This window comes from Heteronotia binoei, chromosome 1 (assembly GCF_032191835.1).
Source record: "Heteronotia binoei isolate CCM8104 ecotype False Entrance Well chromosome 1, APGP_CSIRO_Hbin_v1, whole genome shotgun sequence".
Lineage (NCBI taxonomy): Eukaryota > Metazoa > Chordata > Lepidosauria > Squamata > Gekkonidae > Heteronotia > Heteronotia binoei.
In genome coordinates this window covers 81688653-81709615 of record NC_083223.1, presented here as the reverse complement: position 1 = coordinate 81709615, position 20963 = coordinate 81688653, and the positions used below count along the sequence as shown (strand labels likewise).

General features: G+C 44.2%; 2 protein-coding genes across 4 annotated transcripts in view; one reads left to right on the top strand and one right to left on the bottom strand.

Moving 5' to 3' along the window:
* Positions 1–7561, bottom strand: part of ORC3 (origin recognition complex subunit 3) — an 83024-nt gene extending 75463 nt beyond the window's left edge. For 2 of the 3 annotated variants that reach the window (XM_060236906.1, XM_060236915.1), the window contains exon 1: positions 7420–7499. In XM_060236906.1, the coding sequence (XP_060092889.1) occupies positions 7420–7443 (24 nt within the window). In that variant the 5' untranslated portion in view covers positions 7444–7499. Of the gene's footprint in view, positions 1–7419 lie in introns of all 3 variants that reach the window. The other variant, XM_060236897.1, reaches the window with a different exon arrangement.
* A 137-nt stretch (positions 7562–7698) lies between these two features.
* Positions 7699–20963, top strand: part of RARS2 (arginyl-tRNA synthetase 2, mitochondrial) — a 32248-nt gene continuing 18983 nt past the window's right edge. The window contains exons 1-7 of the mRNA XM_060236885.1: positions 7699–7796; positions 14188–14261; positions 15780–15879; positions 16530–16613; positions 17187–17284; positions 18099–18154; positions 20548–20631. Of these exons, the coding sequence (XP_060092868.1) occupies positions 7758–7796; positions 14188–14261; positions 15780–15879; positions 16530–16613; positions 17187–17284; positions 18099–18154; positions 20548–20631 (535 nt within the window). The 5' untranslated portion in view covers positions 7699–7757. The remainder of the gene's footprint in view (positions 7797–14187; positions 14262–15779; positions 15880–16529; positions 16614–17186; positions 17285–18098; positions 18155–20547; positions 20632–20963) is intronic.

The following is a 20963-nucleotide window of genomic DNA, read 5'->3' as shown; positions in this document are numbered from 1 at the left end:
CAGCCAACCATCCCATTCCTCACGGTCTAAAGCTAGCACTTCTTCATAGTTTTGTGGCTCTTTAGAATACACATAGTTTATAGCCGTACTAAACCCGTACCTCTCTGGAGGCACGCCTTTATTGACTCTGCTAGACACTCTTATTTCCTGTTTTGCACTCTCTGAACTTTCAGAGGACTGTGACCTCTGTCTTCCTCTTGGTGAGGATGCTTCTTGCTTTATAGTTACACTCCCCTCCTCACCCTGCTGAGATAGAGGTAACACTACAGTTGAAGGCATTTCATTCACATGAACCCTTTGCCAATTTTGATCCTCACAAAACGATGCAGACCTACTAAAGCTTAGCATGTTATGCTCGTCTGCAAACCTATAAAATTTCATACAGTTCTGGTAGCCCAGAAATAATAATTTCTTAGCTCTGGCTCCACCCTTTCTCCTTTTATTCACCGGTATGTTGACCCAGGCTTTTTTGCCAAAAATTCTCAAGAACTCTAGACTTGGATTTTTGCCATATAACACTTTATAGGGTATCTCATTTATGGCCTGTGTCCACAGTCTGTTTACAACGAAGCATGAGATTTTTAGTGCCTCACACCAGTATGTGATTTTTAGGTCACTATCCTTTTCCCTGCAGCCGCTGTGGCCGGACCTGCCTGTCCCACATTGGTCTTGTCAGCCACCAGCGAGCCTGCAGCAAACGTGGACTATTGCACCCTTCTTAAATCTTCGTTCGCGAAGCCAAGCCGAGAGATCCTTGAGCATAGCATGGAGCATAGTTTGAAGTATGCCCCCTCTTCGTTCAGCCGCCCCATTTTCAGCTGGTGCTGACACATTTGCAATTCTATGCTCAATCCCCTGTTCACTCAGCCAGGACTTGAACTGATGTCCAATAAATCCCCCCCATGTCAGTTTGCAAAGCACCAATTTCGCAATTCAGTTGCTTTTGCCCAGTATTTAAATGTGGTAAACATCTCAGATTTATTTTTCATAGCATATACCCATGCAAAACGACTCTTATCGTTGACTAGTATTAAGGCAAACCTATTTTTAGACACGTTAGGGGGGTAGGGGCCAATAACATCTGCGTGTATTAATTGCAATGGCCTCTCAGAGAGCCTGTTACTCCTTTTTGCTACAGGATAGGCTTTAGACTTAGCCTGTTTGCATATGTTACAATCCAAATATGTATCACAGGGCATAACCTTTTCCCCTGTTAGGATAGCCAAGGTCTTATTTATTGTGTTGAAACTCACATGCCCCAGACACCTATGCAACAGGTGGATACACCTGTGATGCGGCTTCTTATTCAACACCAACTTTGCTTTTACTGCATTTTGTTCTAGCACATAGACATTCTCCTTTAAATTACCTTTGGCTAACAATTTATATCTTTTAAAGATTTTACATTGCTTATCATCAAAAGACACAGAAAAACCTGCTTTGGCCAAGGCTGACACACTCAGCAGGCTAGTCTCTAAGCTTGGAACACACAGCACATTTTCAAACTTGTGTTCTAGTTCTGGGAAATATACACTCCCCATGCACAGTACCTCAGCCGTCCTGCCATCTGCAAGACTGACAGATTTTAGACTTGCTGGCACAATGTCTTGGAGTAATTTCTTCTCACAGCAAAACATCTGTGTAGTTCCCGAGTCTACAATCCACGGAGCATGCTGCAAGTGCAAGTCTGTCCTCACCAGCGTAGCCTGCTGTCTCTGAGACGACGTCTTCTTGCCTCTTTGCACCTCAGGGCAGTTTCTTCTCAGATGTTTCTCGGACCCGCAGGAAAAACATTTTCTTACTTGTAGAGCTCGCTCCTCCGGCTGCTTCCAGCTGGATGTAACTCCTCTTTTGTCTGTTTTTTTCCCTGGCCTCTGGCAGAGACTAGCGTGGGCAGCTTGCTCTCTACATTCCTTCTGCCGCTGGTCCTCTGCCAAGAGCTTCCCAGTCACATAACTCAACGTGATTTTATCAGCACCCTGCGCTTCAAAATCCATGAGCAGCATTTCAAACCGCTCATGGAGAGAGCTTAAGATTATATAGACTTTATCAGGAATCACCTTTCCTCTCTGCTCCAGCTCCTGGAAACACACCGACAAGGCACTGAGGTGGTCTTTCACCGACTCCTCTGGCAGCATTCTTTTATGATATAGCTTCCTTGTCAGGGCAATTAGTGAGCCAGCAGTCTGTTGCACGTACACGGCCTTCAGACCTCCCCAGGCTTTCTTTGCCTGCATCTTCCCCAACACGTGCACCAACTGGTCATCTGCAACACTGAGGATTATGGTGGCAAGGGCTTTCTGGTCCCGGACAGTCTCTGCAGGTGTGGGTGCATCGGGAGGATTGGATATGCACTCCCACAGCCCTTCTCATTTCAGATAGTGTTCCATCCACACCGCCCACACATTGTAGTTAACGGGAGTTAGCTTCTCCACCAGCAATGTAGCTGTAGCCTGAGCCATTCTGCTCCGCACCTGGTTATCAGCCTCGCTGGTCTCCTCCTCGGAGCTGCCTTCTCCCTCACTCCTGGAGCTTTCCTTCATCTCCTTCCAATGAACCACCACTACTCAAGGTACACAGGCGCAGCAGAAGCATGCTGGGCCCATAACCCTGTTGGCGTTTAGTGTGTGGTCTCTTGAGACTCGAGGGAATAAAGTCTGAACACAGCTGCTGTTAGGCAAACTATATACTACATTTATTTACAGATATTTACACAGTGACAAAGTGCTCCGCATATACAACCACCAGCCATCCACCACACGTAGCACTGGGCTACATTGCATTTATACAGTTCAGCACAGTTCATTATCCAATCAGCTTAGTGCTGAGTCATTATACTCTTCCCCCTTACATCATCCTAGCTGATGCAATCTGGAGGACTGCCAGCTGTCAACTGTCCATTAGATCATCTACTGTCCTGTAGATCATTCCAGCTCTAGCTGTGGTCTGATGACTGTATACTCTGACAGTCAGAACTCTCAAAAATAGGCACCAGACAGTTTTAAATTCAAAACCCACAAAAAACGATTTATTAGATAACAAGAAGCAAGGGAGAGGGATCAAATAATATTGATTATATCTGAACCATATTGTAAGGCAAATCAGTTGGCAGCAGATAAGAACATAAGAGAAGCCATGTTAGATATATATACATACACACACAAACACACACACTGTAGCTAATAGCCACTGATGGACCTCTGCTCCATATTTTTATCTAACCCCCTCTTGAAGGTGGCCATGCTTGTGGCCGCCACCACCTCCTGTGGCAGTGAATTCCACATGTTAATCACCCTTTGGGTGAAGAAGTACTTCCTTTTATCCGTTTTAACCTGTCTGCTCAGCAATTTCATCGAATGCCCACGAGTTCTTGTATTGTGAGAAAGGGAGAAAAGTACTTCTTTCTCTACTTTCTCCATCCCATGCATTATCTTGTAAATCTCTATCATGTCACCCCTCAGTCGACGTTTCTCCAAGCTAAAGAGCCCTAAGCGTTTCAACCTTTCTTCATAGGGAAAGTGCTCCAGCCCTTTAATCATTCTAGTTGCCCTTTTCTGAACTTTCTCCAATGCTATAATATCCTTTTTGAGGTGCAGCGACCAGAACTGCACACAGTACTCCAAATGAGACCGCACCATCGATTTATACAGGGGCATTATGATACTGGCTGATTTGTTTTCAATTCCCTTCCTAATAATTCCCAGCATGGCGTTGGCCTTTTTTATTGCAAACGCACACTGTCTTGACATTTTCAGTGAATTATCTACCACGACCCCAAGATCTCTCTCATGGTCAGTCTCTGCCAGTTCACACCCCATCAACTTGTATTTGTAGCTGGGATTCTTGGCCCCAATGTGCATTACTTTGCACTTGGCCACATTGAACCGCATCTGCCACGTTGACGCCCACTCAACCAGCCTCAACAGATCCTTTTGGAGTTCCTCACAATCCTCTCTGGTTCTCACCACCCTGAACAATTTAGTGTCATCCGCAAATTTGGCCACTTCACTGCTCACTCCCAACTCTAAATCATTTATGAACAAGTTAAAGAGCATGGGACCCAGTACCGAGCCCTGCGGCACCCCACTGCTTACCGTCCTCCACTGCGAAGACTGCCCATTTATACTCACTCTCTGCTTCCTATTACTCAGCCAGTTTTTGATCCACAAGAGGACCTGTCCTTTACTCCATGACACTCAAGCTAAGGAGCCTTTGATGAGGAACTTTATCAAAAGCTTTCTGGAAGTCAAGGTAAACAACATCTATCGGGTCTCCTTTGTCCACATGTTTGTTCACCCCCTTAAAGAAATGTAACAGGTTAGTGAGGCAAGATCTTCCCCTACAGAACCCATGCTGAGTCTTCCTCAATAACCCGTGTTCATCAATGTGCCTACTCATTCTGTCCTTGATAATGGTTTCTACCAACTTTCCCGGTATTGAAGTCAGACTGACTGGCCTGTAATTTCCCGGATCTCCTCTGGAACCCTTTTTAAAGATGGGGGTGACATTTGCTACCTTCCAGTCCTCAGGAACAGAGGCAGATTTCAATGAAAGATTACAGATTTTTTTTTTTTTACAGATGGATGACAGAATTATCAATCATTAAACACAGAGATTTGTCAGGCTGAGATGAAATAAAAATATTTAACAATGGCAGAAGATTTTTAAAACAATAAACAGGCAGGCTTCAGAATTCACTGAATTCTTTTACAGACAGGCAGTGCCTTCGGGCACTCAGAATGCTGTTAGTTCAGTTGTTTAGCCCTAGGCTTCGGCTACACAATCATAAAAATAACAAATTTACAATCACTCCTTCCACACACACATAGAGAACTCCTGACTGGTGCCAGTTTATTCTCCCTCACATACACTCCACTAGTTAACTTTCAGGACTGGCACCACTGAGGTCTAATTCCAGCCCCTCACTACTGGTACATCTCAGCCCCAAGCTAGTTTTCTGGTCTGAGTTTTGGGTAACCCTGCTGACCACCAGAATCCAGTCCTCCCTTCTGTGTGATCTCAATTTGTACAGAGAGATTGCCTGAATGTGCTGGCAAATCTCCCTCAGAGTTTCCTTCACAGAAGGTGCCTGGTTTTGCCACCTTCTGGCTTCAAACTCTCTTTCAGACAGCAGCTTAACCTAGCTCTGTCTCCCACAAGAAACTCAGCCTCACTGGCTGTTCTCAGCTCCTTGTCCAGTTGTTCTCACAACTGACTGGCCTAAGCCCACAGTCTTCCAAACCCCAACTAACAATTCCTGAGGTGTTCTTTGCAAAGCTTCTAATTTTGTTACTTTTCAGTTGCCAGGGTAAAATTTCAGCCAATGCTGCAAGTCTGTTCCCCAGCTACTCAGGCTAAGTACCTGTCCATCACAATCCTCCTATGCTGACCTTCTACTTGATGACAAACTTCTTCAGGCTGAAGCCTTGTGCTTGCCAAAACAACAGATCAGTGCAGGGAGGCATGCAGCAGATTCTTCTGCCATAGCCATGGTATCAGCTGTAGTTCTTCACAGACCTGTGGTTTTGTTCCACTGCCTTTCTTTTTAAACACAAAATTGAAGACCTTCCCTTTGAAGGTACTACCCTCTTTTTTGCCGAAACAGACAAGATCCTTTCGCAAGTCAAGAAGAAAAAGCAGACAGCCCATTCTTTTGGCATCTCTGCATCACTTTCACAGTTTGATCAAAGAGCCTCCATGAGGCTTCAATACCATATGTTGTCAATCACCACAGGTGTACAACTATATGCAGTAGCCTCAACAGTTTTTCAATAGCCTCAGCAGCAGGCCAAGTGCAGACCTCACCACAGGTACAGGTCCTTACGGCATGATCAACAGCAACAACCCTCCAAAGATGCCTCTGTGGGCCAAAGGGCCCCCTTCTGACTAGAGGACTGACTGCTGATGGCACAACACAGTTTCCTTTGTAGGCTAGCAATGACTGACATCTGATGCCTGTGTTATGGCCACTGTTTGTTCTGGTTACCAATTTAGAGTTTGTGGAGTTTCTCCTTTTGGAACCCCCCTCTGCCGCTTTATATAACACAATGCCTGAGCTCAGCCCTGAGTTGGAGGTTCTCCTGTCCAAGGGAGCACTAGAGAAACCTCCCCCTTCTGGCACCTCCAAAGGTTTCCACTCCAGATTATTCCTGGTCCCAAGAAGGGGGGGGGGGGGGGCTCTGACCTGTCCTAGATCTAAGGGAACTTAACCTTTTTCTGATTCTTAAAAGGTTTAAAATGTTAACTTTTTCTGTCGTGTTGCCTTTTTCAAAATCAAACACCTTGTTTGTTGTATTAGATTGGAAACACATTTTCATGTGGCCATGCACCCAGATCACGGCAAAATTCTGCAATTTCAGCTCTTGGGCACAGTATACCATTATACAGCACTTTGTTTTGGGCTTGTTATGATCCCATGTGTCTTTTTGGCCTAGACAGACATAGTTCCAGACTCTCATGTTTGCCTCCTGGGGAGACGCTTGCGTTTCTCTGTAGCCTCTGACCTGTTATACAGTGGTCCTACTCTCCATTATGAAGCGCCCAACTTATGCTTAACAGCCTGGTTGCTGAACCCCTCGCACTGAAGTTTTATCCCTATCACCAGAAAGCCCTCTACTAGGGTCTCATAGCAAATGCAAGCATTATTCTGTGTGGGCGGTTTCAAAAGGGCCCCTGCCAACTCCTGCCTTCTTTATTTTGTTTTCGATTACCTGTTGTTTTTTAAGGCCTCTGGCCTCTCCATGTCCTCCATCAAGGTTCACTCAGCAAAAATAAAGTCTTCTTTCAACTACTGATTCTTAAGACATTCCTGAGCATCAGCACAGATCTTATTTGGATCTCCTGATCTTCCTTTTAGTCTGTATCATTCCTGGTCCATCTATCTGTACTCCCACCAACCACATTTGTTTTTCACTCACAATTAGTTATTTTAAATCGTATATATAATTTAAGCATACATAATTCTAAATTTTAAACAGTAAACTTAGTTTGCTTATAAATAAGCAGTTGTAGTGACTGGAACGTTTTGAATCAGGATCTCTCATTCCGCAGCACAGCTTTTTAAAGGAAGCGCTCCGATATGCGGAGTAGCTGTCAGATATATCCCAGATGGCTCCCCCTCATAACTACACCTCCGCAATAAGAAAAATGTGCTGTTTCAACTGAAAAGTTAAGGCATCTCTGAGAAAACACCCTCAGAAAAGATGCAACATACGGACCGGGGTTGGGGAACAAAAACGAGCAAGGCGCTCCACTGAGCGCACATGCCCCAACCGGCCATAACAACCACTGCACGTGCCGTTACCGAGCCTAACAGAAATGCGATTTTCCCACACAGCAACACAAGCTATAGACCAAAACACGATGCGCTCGCGCGCGGCCTCCGCAAGAACAGGGATCATACTCCGCCTCCTGACTCACCCTGGAGACCGAACACGTGTCCATGGTAAAAGTCCGCGCCCGAAAAGGTGCCAGCCTTCATTAATCAAAGCTCAAAAAACATCCTCTCCCTCTTATCCGGGAAACGCATGCGCGCTTCTGGGGACCAATTACGAGACTCTTTCTGTTGTCGCACACAAATAGCATGTCTTCGGAAAATGGCTGAACTCCGTCTCATTTGTTTTTCGCAAAAGCTCAAACCCCGCCCCCTGTCTCTATTGGGGCGAATTCATCCGCACGTGGTGAAACTTGACCAAAGGCGGGTGGCTCCATGAACGGCGTTGCGTGGGGGAGAAGATTGAAGGGGCAGTAGTGCTGCCATGGCGGCAAGTTATTTTCGGAAGCGTATTGCTGCTCAGGTAGCGTGTTTTTACAGCCTTCTTCCCCTTCCCTCCAATTGCAGTTGGTGTCGTCCAGCACTTAGAGCTTTCTGCTTTCCTGTTGCAGTGTGACTGGGGGATAAGGAAGGAAAGGCAGTTTTAAAAAGCGGGTGGATTAAGGTAGAGCTACATTTAATGTGGTAGTGCCCCGTGGGGCAGAGTGGTAAAGCTGCAGTACTGCAGTCGGAGCCCTCTGCTCGCGACCTGAGTTCGATCCCAGCGGAAGCTGGTTCAGGTAGTCGGCTCCAGGTTGACTCAGCCTTCCATCCTTTCGAGGTCGGTAAAATGAGTACCCAGTTTGCTGGGAGCAGGAGTGGCCCGATGCCCCATGGCGCCTTAGGCAAACTCACTGCCTGGCGCCCCCCAAGAGCCCCCACGCCTCCCTCTCCGCCAAGAGCCCCCCTGCCTCCCCCCATCACGCCTCCTCCCTCCCTTCGGACCCTTTCCCACTCCAGTGTGTCAATTTCAACGCCAAAACCAACTCCAGTGCTGCATTCCGGCTCTCTAAAGCCCCCCCCCCCCCCGACTGAACACTCCAGTCGCAGTTAAAACCACACTGTGAGGCTGGGCTGCGCTCACCATCCGTCCCTCAGGAACAGCATCCTGAAAGGGCGACCCCCGCTGAACTCCTTTTCCATCCAGGAAGTGGGGACTGAAGGAGTCAGCTGTAGCGGGGGTCGCCTTTTCAGGACGCTGTTCCTGAGGGACGGACGGTGAGCGCAGGCCGGCCCCGTGGCATGGTTTAACCGTGACTGGAGTATTCAACTGGGATGGGGGGGGCGGGGCTTTAGAGAGCCGGAACGCAGTGCTAGAGCCGGTTCAGGCATTGAAATTGACATGCCGGGGCGGGAAAGGGTTGGAGGGAGGAGGAGGTGCGGCGGGAGGGAGGCGAAAGGCAAATTAGGTGCTTGCCTGGGGCATCGGGAGGGGGGTGGGGAGCCCAATTTTGTGCCCCCACCCTCTCGACGCTCTAGGCAGCCGCCTAGTTTGCCTAGCAAGAGGGCCGGCCCTGGCTGGAGGGAAAGTGTTATATGACTGGGGAAGGCAATGGCAAACCACCTCATAAAAAGTCTGCTGTGAAAACGTGAAAGCAACGTCACCCCAGAGTCGGAAATGACTGGTGCTTGCACAGGACTACCTTTACCTTTTTACATTTAATGTGCTAGTGTCATCATCGTGAACTTCCCATGTTCTGAGAAAAGAGCAATGAATTTGGTTGGAACGCGACTGGGAAAAGGTGATGCACACAGCTATCATTTATTCTTGATTTGATTTGTGGGGTTTTCTGGAGCTGCTTGTTAAGATTGCAGTTCTTTGTACATGTGTGTAGGAGCAAACCCTGTTGAATACCATGGGCCTTCTGAGTAGACAGGCTTGAGATCAGGATGCACAGGGACCAGAAGCCAAATTTACAGTGCAGTCTGAATGGTGTAACTCTATAGGATGGTAGTGTTAATCGTTGCCTAGCTCCAGCCTTTCACTCATCCCAGCACTACAACCAGTAGCTTGCCTAGTTAAGACTAATATTTCACAGTCTGTTTCACTGCCCAGCCCTATGACATGGCATTTGTTTGAAGTGGCTTAAATATATATATTTAATTTATATTCCACCTTTCCATCTAATCAGTACTCAAAGTAGCTTACATTATCTTTCTCTGTTCCACTTTATGCTCATAACCACCCTGACAGGTAGGTTAGGCTGAGAAAAGGAAAGAGAGTGGCCCAAAATCACCCAGCAATCCTCCATGGCAGAGTGGGGATTCAAACTTGGGTCTCCCAGATCGTAGTCTGATACTCTGACTTCACTTGTAGGATTGTTGCATTAAAAGATAATGAAGCACATCACAGTTTAAAATGCCATTATGTGACATGGCTGTTCTGGAGGGCGTGGATTTGTATGGATGATGTATTTCTGTGGTCGGATTAAAATCCTGGTTTACCGAGATTGAAACAATGGCCAGGAGTGCCAGTTTTTCATCTTCAACTTTTCTCACCTCTAGACAGATCTGACCTTGCCAGATTTGATCCATACATCAGTAACTTCCAGGTTTGCTTGCTTTACGTGGAGCTGCCTTTAAAGACAACTTGGAAGCTTCAGTTTATCTGGGGTGAGATGACACAAATACAGAACCGGTACTGACCTGTATTGTTTCTGGGTTAAATTGAAAGTGCTGGTATTTGTTCTTTCTACAGAGTGCATTTTTATCATGCCCTCCTTCCAAGAAGCTCAGGGGAGTATATGTTGGCCTTCTGGTTTCCCCTTTACACTCACAACCGCTTTGTGAATTAGGTTAAACTGAAAGAGAGAGTCACTGGCCTAGAGTCAGCCAGCGAGCTTCATGGTAGAGTGAGATTTGAACCTGGGTCTGCCAGATTTCATTCTAGCCACCACAGCACACTGGCTCCCTGTAAGGCCATTCATGACTAGGCACCCCTCTCCAGCTCACTCACTAGTTAAGGTTCAGCCATTGGCAATGTCATTTCTCTGTTATGGAAAGTCAGAGTGCCAGCATGAAAACTTGCTTGCTTACAGCTCCATCCCTCTGGGATTGTGCTACAGAGGAAATTGTTTTTGGAATGATCCAAGATACTCCCTTTTAAATGGAATTTTATTTGAGTTATTTTTATTTTGCTGAGATGGTTGCCCTTAGGCATTCAGTCTGGGTGAAATAATTTGTGTGCAGAGGGTAAGCTTGAAATTGGTGTCAAGCTCTGCTCCTTACCTGTTCACTGGAAATTGCTTGTATGCTTGTGCTTACATGGGCTCCATACATACATTGCAATGAATACATGTAAGCAGGGCTCTTTTCCCTGGGGGAACATGGCGGAACAGAGCCAGAACCTCCTCATGGAAACAAAATTATCAAAAAATGCTTAAAAGTTCATGAGGGGCACCCACGTGTTTCTGCTTCATTTCTCTCTTGAGAGTTCCAGCACTTTTTTTTGTAGAAAAAAAAGCCCTGCATGTATGGTGGGGTTAGGCTTCCCAATCCCCAGGTCCCAGCGGGGGATCCCCCATTTTTACAGGCTTCCCCCTGCCCCCAGCCAACTGGCCGGTGGGGGAAGCCCCACCCCCACAGTCACCATGTACCTTTAGAGCTCTTTAGAAACCTGCAAACAGGTCCGTTTTTAAGATGTGTGCCTTTAAAGCTGAGCAGGAAACAGGAAGCGCTTCATGGGAAAGTGTCAGTAACAGTTTCATAGAATCATAGAGTTGGAAGGGACCTCTAGGGTCATCTAGTTTAACCGCCTGTACAATGCAGAAAACTCACGAACACCTCCCCCTAAATTCACAGGATCTTCATTGCTGTCAGATGGCCATCTAGCCTGTTTAAAAATCTCCAAGGAAGGAGAGCCCACCACCTTCTGTTCCACTGAGGAATCACTCTAACGGTCAGGAAGTTATTTCTGATGTTGAGCTGGAAACTCGTTTGATTTAATTTTAACCCGTTGGTTCTGGTCCTAGCTTCCGGGGCCACAGAAAACAATTCCACACCATCCTCTATATGACAGCCCTTCAAGTACTTGAAGATGGTGATCATATCACCTCTCAACTGCCTCCTCTCCAGGCTAAACATTCCCAGCTCCTTCAACCTTTCCTCATAGGACTCAGTCTCCAGACCCCTCACCATCTTCGTCGCCCTCCTCTGGACCCGTTCCAGCTTGTCTATATCCTTCTTAAAATGTGGTGCCCAAAACTGAACACAGTACTCCAGATGAGGTCTTACCAGAGCAGAGTAAAGCAATACCATCACATCATGTGATCTGGACACTATACTTCTGTTGATACAGCCCAAAATTGCATTTGCCTTTTTAGCCACCGCATCGCACTGTTTTAGCCACCGCATCACACTGTTTAGCCACCGCATCACACACCGCATCACACCACATCACACTGTGCCTTTTTTAGCCACCGCATCACACATATGATCCACTAAGCCCCCTAGATCCTTTTCGCACATACTACTGCTAAGACAAGTCTCCCCCATTCTATAACCATGCATTGGATTTTTCCTACCTAAATGCAGAACTTTACATTTATCCCTGTTAAAATTCATTTTATTGGTTTTAGCCCAGTTTTCCAGCCTGTCATGGTCATCCTGTATTCTGTTTCTGTCTTCTGTGTTTGCAACCCCTCCAATTTAATATCATCTGCAATTTAATAAGCATTCCCTCTATTCCTTCATCCAAATCATTGATAAAGATGTTGAACAAAACAGGTCCCAGGACAGATTGTCACTCCACTTGTCACTCCTCTCCAAGAGGATGAGGAACCATTCACAAGCACTCTTTGGGTGCGATCTGTCAACCAGTTACAGATCCACCTAATAGTAACAGGATCCAAACCACATTTTACCAAATGTCAACAAGGATAGTATGTGGAACCTTATCAAAAGCCTTACGGAAAACAAGATAAACGATGTCTACAGCATTCCTCTGATCCAGCAAGGTAGTCACTTTCTCAAAAAAAGAGATCAGGTTAGTCTGACATGACTTGTTCTTGAGAAAACCATGCGGGCTCTTAGTAATCACATCCATTCTTTCTAAATGTTCCAGGACCGATTGATGATTTGTTCTAAAACTTTTCCAGGTATAGACATCAAGCTGACAGGTCGGTAGTTACCCAGTTCTGCTTTTTTTCCCCTTGAAGATGGGGACAACATTCGCTCACCTCCAATCTTCTGGCACCTCTCCTGTTCTCCAAGAATTCTCAAAAATAATAGCCAGAGGCTCAGAAATTACATCCGCAAGCTCTTTCAGAACCCTTGGATTCAATTCATCTGGCCCTGAGGACTTAGTTTCATTTAAAGAAACTAGGTGTTTATGTACTACTCCTGCGCTGATCGTAGGTTGGAACTTCATACCCTCCTTATATATTCTGTTTTTGTCATGTTGAGCACCGTTCCCCTCAGAAGAGAAGACTGAGGAAAAGTAGGAATTGAGCAGTTCTGCCCTCTCTTCGTTATCTGTTACAATTTCACTTTCTTGCCCTCACAATGGGCCTACCATGTCCTTGCTCTTTTTCTTACTCTGAACATAAGAAAAGAACCCTTTTTTGTTTTTTTTTAGGATCTTTGGCCAGCCTAAGCTCATACTGAGCTTTAGCTTTTCTAACTGTTTTGTCAGAGAATAGCCCCTCCCTTTGTTTTGCTTTCATTTTCAGAGCAAGTAAAGTTGTGCAGGAACCAGACCCAGTAAGTGTTTGTGTATGTGAGAGAGGGAGGGGGCAGAGAATTCCCTGATTTGGAGGCCCTCCCCCCGCTTTAGAAAGGGGGGGAAGGAAATGTCTGCTGGGCACTCTGTTATTCCCTATGGAGAAAGATTCCCATAGGGAATAATGGGGAATTGATCCGCGGGTATCGGGGGCTCTGGGGGGGGGGCTATTGTTTGAGGTGGAGGCACCAAATTTTTAGTATAGCATCTAGTGCCGCTCCCCAAAGTACCCTCCAAGTTTCGAAACAATTGGACCTGGGGGTCCAATTTTATGAGCCCCAAAAGAAGGTGTCTCTATCCTTCATTATTTCCTATGGAAGGAAGGCATTTAAAAAGGTGTGTTATCCCTTTCAATGTTGTGGCCAGAACTCCCTTGGAGTTCAATTATGCTTGTCACACCCTTGTTCCTGGCTCCACCCCCAATGTCCCCAGATATTTCTTGAATTGGACTTAGCAACCCTAGGTGAGGTGGATCTTGCTTCTATGATACTGTTCCCCCATTCGTTCTATCCATGCTGAATACAATTTTTGAAATTTTGTCTTTGCTGGCACTGTTATTGATGGATTTTATTGCTTTGCATACTCTTCTGTTGACTGTTCATCATTATCTTGTAAGTGACCTTGAATTTAGGAATGGCAGCATAAGAACTGCTTAATAAATGAGCCGTCTTTATGCCCCATCTACTGTTGAATTCTGTGTAACTGAAAAAATGTGCCCACCCTTTTCCAATAAAAGGTCTTTTTAATTCTTTTTATACATTTGTAAATGGCTTTTCAGCTTGAAAATGTTATTGGAGGAACATACAAAAAGGAAGAGCGGGTTCACATTAGTTGTCATTCTTACTGTTCTTGAGCCTTGATTGATACAGCTGGCTATTCAACATAGAACCCTCCCACCCTCCTGACTCCATTTCATTCGAAAGGGATACTCGGTATGCAAAGAAGGATACACGTGGGGCTGTCCATTCCAATGGAATCTCAGAGCAGGAGGCCTTGTGTACTGCATGAATCTGTATCGATAGTGCAGAATTGTAAGCTTCAGGAGCATATCCATCAGTTTTGTTATGATGGAATATTACATTCTGTATAAAAACATTGTTGACTTTCATTTATTAATTTCCACTTAACTAAATTTTCTTCTTTTTTTCAAATCTAGCTTTCAAATGTTCTAGAGATGCCACCAGATAACTTGATAAAGTCAATACATGCTGTTCCAGTATCAAAAAAGAGGTAGAACATTTTATATTATAATTATTTGAATGACTTAATAACCCTTTGTATTCTTATTATGGGAAAAATTCAGGATTTAATAGAACTAGTATGAACTAAATTATAAAGGTTCAAGGCACTGCCAATGTTTTCATTAGTCAAATCTCAGTGGTAGAAACTACCATCGAATCACATGGTTTATAGCAACCCTGTAGTGTTTACGAGGCAAGAGTGTTCAGAGTTGGCTTGCCATTGCCTGCCTCCATGTCATGACTGTGGTATTTTTTGGAGGTCTCCCATCCAAATACTAGCCAGAGCCTACCCTGCTTAGCTCCTAAGATCTGATGAGATAGGGCTATCCAGGACAGGGCAATCAAAGCCTTAGGCCTAGATTGAAAATCTTTAATTTTTTTAATGGAACGGGTTACAAATACTTTTTGGTTATTTTGATATGCAAACTGTACTGTCTAGACAACTGGTAGTGTAACTCTAACAGTGTTACACCTAAGCCTGCTGAGCTCAGTGCAGTTAGATGGGTGTACCTGTTTAGGATTGCACTCTTAAGACCCTATTTCCATGTAGAGTTATGCACACAAAAGCCCACTGAAATAAAGGGGTTTAAGCACAACTAACTTTCTGTGGAATAAAATGTTTGTGCTTGCACTCTGATTCACATTTCTATCAGAGTAAGCTTCACTGAATTTGGCAAGGCTTCCTTCTGAATAAGCTCATATAGGATCAGAAAGGAAAAGTGAGAGAAGCAAATGTATCTATAATATTGAAGAAGATATTGGATTTATATCCCGCCCTCCACTCCGAAGAGTCTCAGAGCGGCTCACAATCTCCTTTACCTTCCTCCCCCACAACAGACACCCTGTGAGGTGGGTGGGGCTGGAGAGGGCTCTCACAGCAGCTGCCCTTTCAAGGACAACCTCTGCCAGAGCTATGGCGGACCCAAGGCCATACTAGCAGGTGCAAGTGGAGGAGTGGGGAATCAAACTCTGTTCTCCCAGATAAGAGTCCGCACACTTAACCACTACACCAAACTGGCTCTCCAGTTGGACACTGCATAAGAGAGAAGTGGGGAGATGTGCAGATCCCACCCATGTATGTTACCCTGGAAGCATATGGGGAGGAAGCATAAATCAGTTGCACATCTGTTGGCATTCATTCCATATGTGAATGGCTTCAACAACAGTGCCCAAACTCATTGCTCTCACCCCAACAATTCTCTAAGTCCTAGCCCATCAGACTCATATATAACTCATTGGATACCCAGACCCTCAGTCTCCATGTGAGCATCTTGCTAGACAAAGTTCAGGCTCACTTACTCGCATCATCTCTACTATTTACTATCATCCCCCTCCAGTTAGGCAGTGCAGTTGATGGTTGAAGGTGGAATGCTGAGCATTGTCAGTTGCATGCAAAGGGCTCCTCTTTGTCACAGATATTTCTAGCTACGCTAAACTGGACTGTCAGGAGACTTGTCTCCTCATGCAGAGGAGCTTTTCTTTTAAGTGTGCTCTTTTTTCCCCCTAGGCAATCTGCTGATTTTCAGTTCTTTGTGAGTTCTGTGCTTGATGGCAGCAAGCAGTCTAATCCAGATATTCAGCTTCAAACCCAGAGGCTGGCAGAGCAGGTAGGCATAAAACCACTTCATTTAATCCAATAATACAAGGCGAACATTTCCTTGAGCTTAGTTTTTCATGCTGCCTTTTCCTTCTTGTGTTTTTAAAATGCTCAGAGCCAAACACCCACCTTTGTAAGATGAGAGTAATTATGTATGAGTCTTGCAGCCAAAGATGTCAGATTAACATCTGGCCACCTTCACGTCACATGAATGAAGATCAGTAACTTTTCTGGGCACTTATCTTTGTAGGTTCTTGGTTTACCAGTATTATTATTCATATGCAATCACTAAACAAGACTGTGCTGGTTTATATATGATTTCCAGGCATGCTTAGAGTGTAGCCTAAATTCCTGATTGCAATACTCGTTGTGAAAACGATGTTCTCCAACAAGTACCAAAAAGCACTATATTTATCCAGTAGTGTTGATGTTGTTGTGTAATGCTCATACAGTTATCTTCTTTCAGTAGCAACATAAGAGTCCTAAATTTTCTCAAAATAACAATAAAACTTGCTGGTACTGGAGAAATAACTAGTCACTGTGAAGCATAAATATTTGTTTTTGCAGACATTTTTGATCGCCTTGTTTTACTGATAACTACCATCAATTTGATTTTTTATTTGTGGCCTAATCCACTGTCATCTTTTAAAAAAAATTTAGCTAAAATGTGATGATGTTGTGAGAGAAATCAGCACAGGTGAAGGAAGGATAAACTTCACAATAAATCAAGAATTATTAGCAAAGGTAAGATCTGATGTTTTATACTTGTTAAAGCTAGCGAAAATATAATTCCTAAATATGAAGGAAAGCACAGAGGTCTTTACTGAGTCAAAATCCAGTGTGGATGCCATTTTATGACACTGTGTTGTCAGAAAGAAATGAATAAGGTGTCTGGCATACAGAACACATAACATGTGCTGTAAATATTAGCTTTCTTGATTTACCAGTGCCCTCCCTCCCGCCCCATTTCTAAAAAGGACCAAACCTGAAACCAACAGCCTGAAAGTATGTCAGCCCTCCACAGATATCACACAAGCCTAGTTGCTGGCAGAGCTGTGACTTCAGTTTATTGAAAGTATGTGTCCAAGCTACACACACTTCAGGCATCAGGATTTCAGGGTGAGATAGAAACATGAGAACTGATCATTTTAAGTGCTTGAGCCTGCACAATCCTTTCTGGTAGCTATGCTTTCTGATAGCTTTGTGGGATTTGCTCCTGTAGGAATCCATAAAGAGAGGGTAATTGACATTTCTTAGTTGCTCTTTATTATTATTAATTACTTCATTTCTCTGTATGTTATTTTTTTGCCTGTTAAGTCAGTGTTGCAGCAAGTGTTTAAGGATGGCTCAGAGTATGGAATAAAGAGTGAACTTTTCTCAGGATTACCAAGAAGAAAAATTCTAATTGAGTTTAGGTGAGTACAGAGGCTTGATTGTTTTAAAGCACTTTACTAAAATGCCTTAGTTTTCTTGAGAGTTCATGGCTCTGCAGACATCCTTAGCTATAAACTAGCATGGATCCAATAAATGTCTTCTGGTAAATCATTACTTAGTGAAAGGAAATCACTGGATTGGATTCTGAGCATAATAAACAGAGCTGTATTTGCAGAACAGAACTTTTCCTCCTTTTTTCTTCCCATTGTATCCTGCTGCATTCCCCAAAATTCAGTTCTTGGAAGTTAGTGGACCTTTGGGAACAGTGTGGGAGCACCATAAGGGCCTCCAGTGGGATGGGTGAACCAGCAGAAGCATTGCACAAGCAAATGTTCTTCTTGTGTGAGCACAAGGAGACTTGAGATCCAGACTGTTACCTGCAACCTTTTGCCTTCAGATGGACAAAACTGGGCTTCATTTGTGACTCTGTGTTAGTTCCCCCTGCAGTGTGTGACTTGATAACTTTGTGCTCTGAAAGGACCTCTTTGTAGGTTCACTGCTATCTGTTTGTGTGCATTGAGACCTAGACAGTGATGTCTAGCTTGTTCTGTAGGAGCTGGTGATTCGTGGTTTTGCCTTATAGCAAAAGATTGGGATTGGGTTTTTAGTCCCATCCATATCTTTATAATCATATGAACTCTATGAACTATGTCAGTTTTTTTCAGTGCTTTGAGTATACATGAAGTATTGCAGTTACCCCCTCCTGCATTTCTCACAGACAATGCCTCTTCTCTCCTCTCTCTTCAAAGTATGGTGTGGACTTACATTTGCTAATTCATTAAATATTGGTTGCAGTTCACCCAACATTGCAAAGAAGTTTCATGTAGGACACGTGCGTTCCACAATCATTGGTAAGCTATAACTGAACTATAGCTTAAATCTTCCATAATGTTGGTCCTCTTAGGGCCTGTGCATGTGACCAGATTGCTTGTAATGGCTGGATCTGGGGGTGGGACTTCTTATCTGGATCTGGATACTCTGCTCTGGGTGTTGTAAGAGGTCCATACAATGGTTTAAGAATATGGAATGTCTGATGAGTAAGTTAGAATGAGATCTGTAAGTTGTGATCTTAATGGAGGAAAATCAGGTTCTAAATGTAATAAAATGCTGAATCCCTATGCTGGATCCAGCAAAATAAAGAGTGGCCCACTGGTATTAATCAGTCTGAAAGCTATGTTCGGGAGCAGGCTCACTGGAATGTTTTGAATCAGAGGACCTTCACAAGCCTTTCCACTCTGATTTTTCAGAACTGCTATTTGGACATTTTCTGAGGTTCTGCCTTCTGTGCTTTCTGATTCCATAGCTTTCACTGTGCTCATAATATGCAGGGTGCTGTCACAGTAGCATATACTGCATAGTGGAATGCCAGCAGTTGTGCCCTTTCTCCAGCCCCACAGCTGCCAGTTTGTGCACCGTGTGAGAAAACACTTAACTGTGACTGCACATCGTATGCTGTTCTAGGTTGATGGATCAGCCATGTTGCATACAAATATGCAGTTCTTCCTTCTGACTCAGCCTGATTTGATTCTGTATGGATTGTTTTAGTTGTATTGGAGACATTCATTGTTGCTCAGTGTTTGCCTGGAATGTTGAGAACATGACATGAACTGTCAAACAAGGCGAGGCTGAGACTTGCATCTTTCAAGACAGTGGCCTGGACCCAACTATGCACACGCAGAAGGTGCACATAAATTTCTTACATTTCTTTCCATCCCTACAGCCCCTTTTGACAGCCAGGAAAATTATTCTTGGGTTGTGAGATCTACACAAAAGAACAACCCCATGGTTGGGATGCTCCAGTGAGGAAGGGGGGGAGAAGTGGATGAAATTGGCACCTCCTCTTTTGGCAACTGATTTATTTGCAGAAGATGCAAAAGAAGCAATTTCTTCCTTTTCCATCTTCTCAGTGAAGCACCCCAACCTGCAGTGTATTCCTCTGTGTGGTTCATGCAGCTTCAAGAAACAGCAGGGTCAAAGGAGGCTGCAGTAACAGAGGCGACTGTGGGAAAGCCAGTGCTGTGTGCCCAGATGTGGCATACAGGCCGGTAAACTGCACTTGGGAGAATGCACTGCATCCACTTCAGTGCACATCATGAGATCATCTGTCTGAGAATTGTAGTCTGTTCTGTTATGCAGGGTAACAACACTTGCTGGGATATGTAATGATGTATCATTGCTATCTTTATATTTAAGACAGGTGTTTCAGACGGGTAGCCATGTTGGTCTGCAGCAGAAGAGCTTTTCAAATCCACTAGTTCCTTAAAGATCACCAAGATTTCCAGGGTATAAGTTTTTGAGAGTCAAAATTCCCTTCACTTGTCGGCTTTGACTCTTGAAAGCTTATACCCTGAAAAGCTTGTTGGTCTTAGAAGGGGACAGATGCTGCTTCAGAGAATAACTAGGATTTATGTGTTTATGGTGATGGTGTGCATCCTCACAGGGTGGGTAACAATTGTGAGATGTATGTTCTCATTTTGATTGCCCGTGGTTGAGGAATATTTAAACCAAGGTTGTAAAAAAAGGTTAAGGTAGTTTCTTGTGCAAGCACCAGTCATTTCTGACTCTGGGGTGATGTCTCATCATGACATTTTCATGGCAGACTTTTTACGAGGTGGTTTGCCATTGCCTTCCCCAGTCATCTACACTTTACCCCAGCAAGCTGGTTACTCATTTTACCAACCTTGGAAGGATGGAAGACTGAGTCAACCCTGAGCTGGCTACCTGAACCCAACTTCCGCCAGGATTGAACTCAGATTGTGAGCAGAGCTTGGACTGCAGTACTGCTGCTTACCACTCTGCCCTACAGGGCTCCAAGGTTGAAGTCCAAGCAGTTAACCTGCATGCTTACAAAGAAAGAGTCACTGCATAAAAATGGAACTTGCAAAGTTTTGGTTCAGTGGTTAGCTACTTAGCATATCCTTTCTTAACCTTTGGGTCGGTGTTCCTCTATCCGTGACATGGGAATAAAATGCTTCACAAGTAGAGGAATTAAATTGTGTGTGGAAAATATGGAGAGCTTTATTAGTGTTGATATTCTTTCAATACATTTTCACCGTAACAAGAAATCAAAGAGCAATCTTCCTTGAAAAACTCGCTCAGGCTAGTTCTTTAGAGTTTTGTTGGGGAATTTGGTTTACAGAATCCTGGTTTTAATGGGAAAACCAGTAAACATGAGTTGTACAAATACATTTTTAAAATGCCTTTTTAGAAGAACAGTATGAATGAGTAAATATTTCATTTTCAGGAAATTTCATAGCAAATCTCAAAGAGGCTATTGGACATCATGTCACAAGAATAAATTACCTTGGAGACTGGGGCATGCAATTCGGTAAGTGTCCCTATCCCTCCCATAGTATATGCTATAATCTGCATCTAGGCTTCTCAAACTTTAACCCAGTGAGCTTTTTTATATTCAAAAACAACAAAAACTTCTCATTGGTGTTCACAAAAAGTACCAGACACCAGTTTACGGCATTTTTATTAACTGCTTGCTTACGTATGCCTATGGAAATCATGTTTGACATATAAAGGAAAAGAGAAATAACCTTTTCCCCCCAGTCTTGGAAAAGTTTCCTGACCAGAGATCCTGCTGACTTTGTATAGCCAGCTTGCTGAATAAGTATTTGCATTAGAAGTAGAAGAAACAAAAGTTTTGGAAGA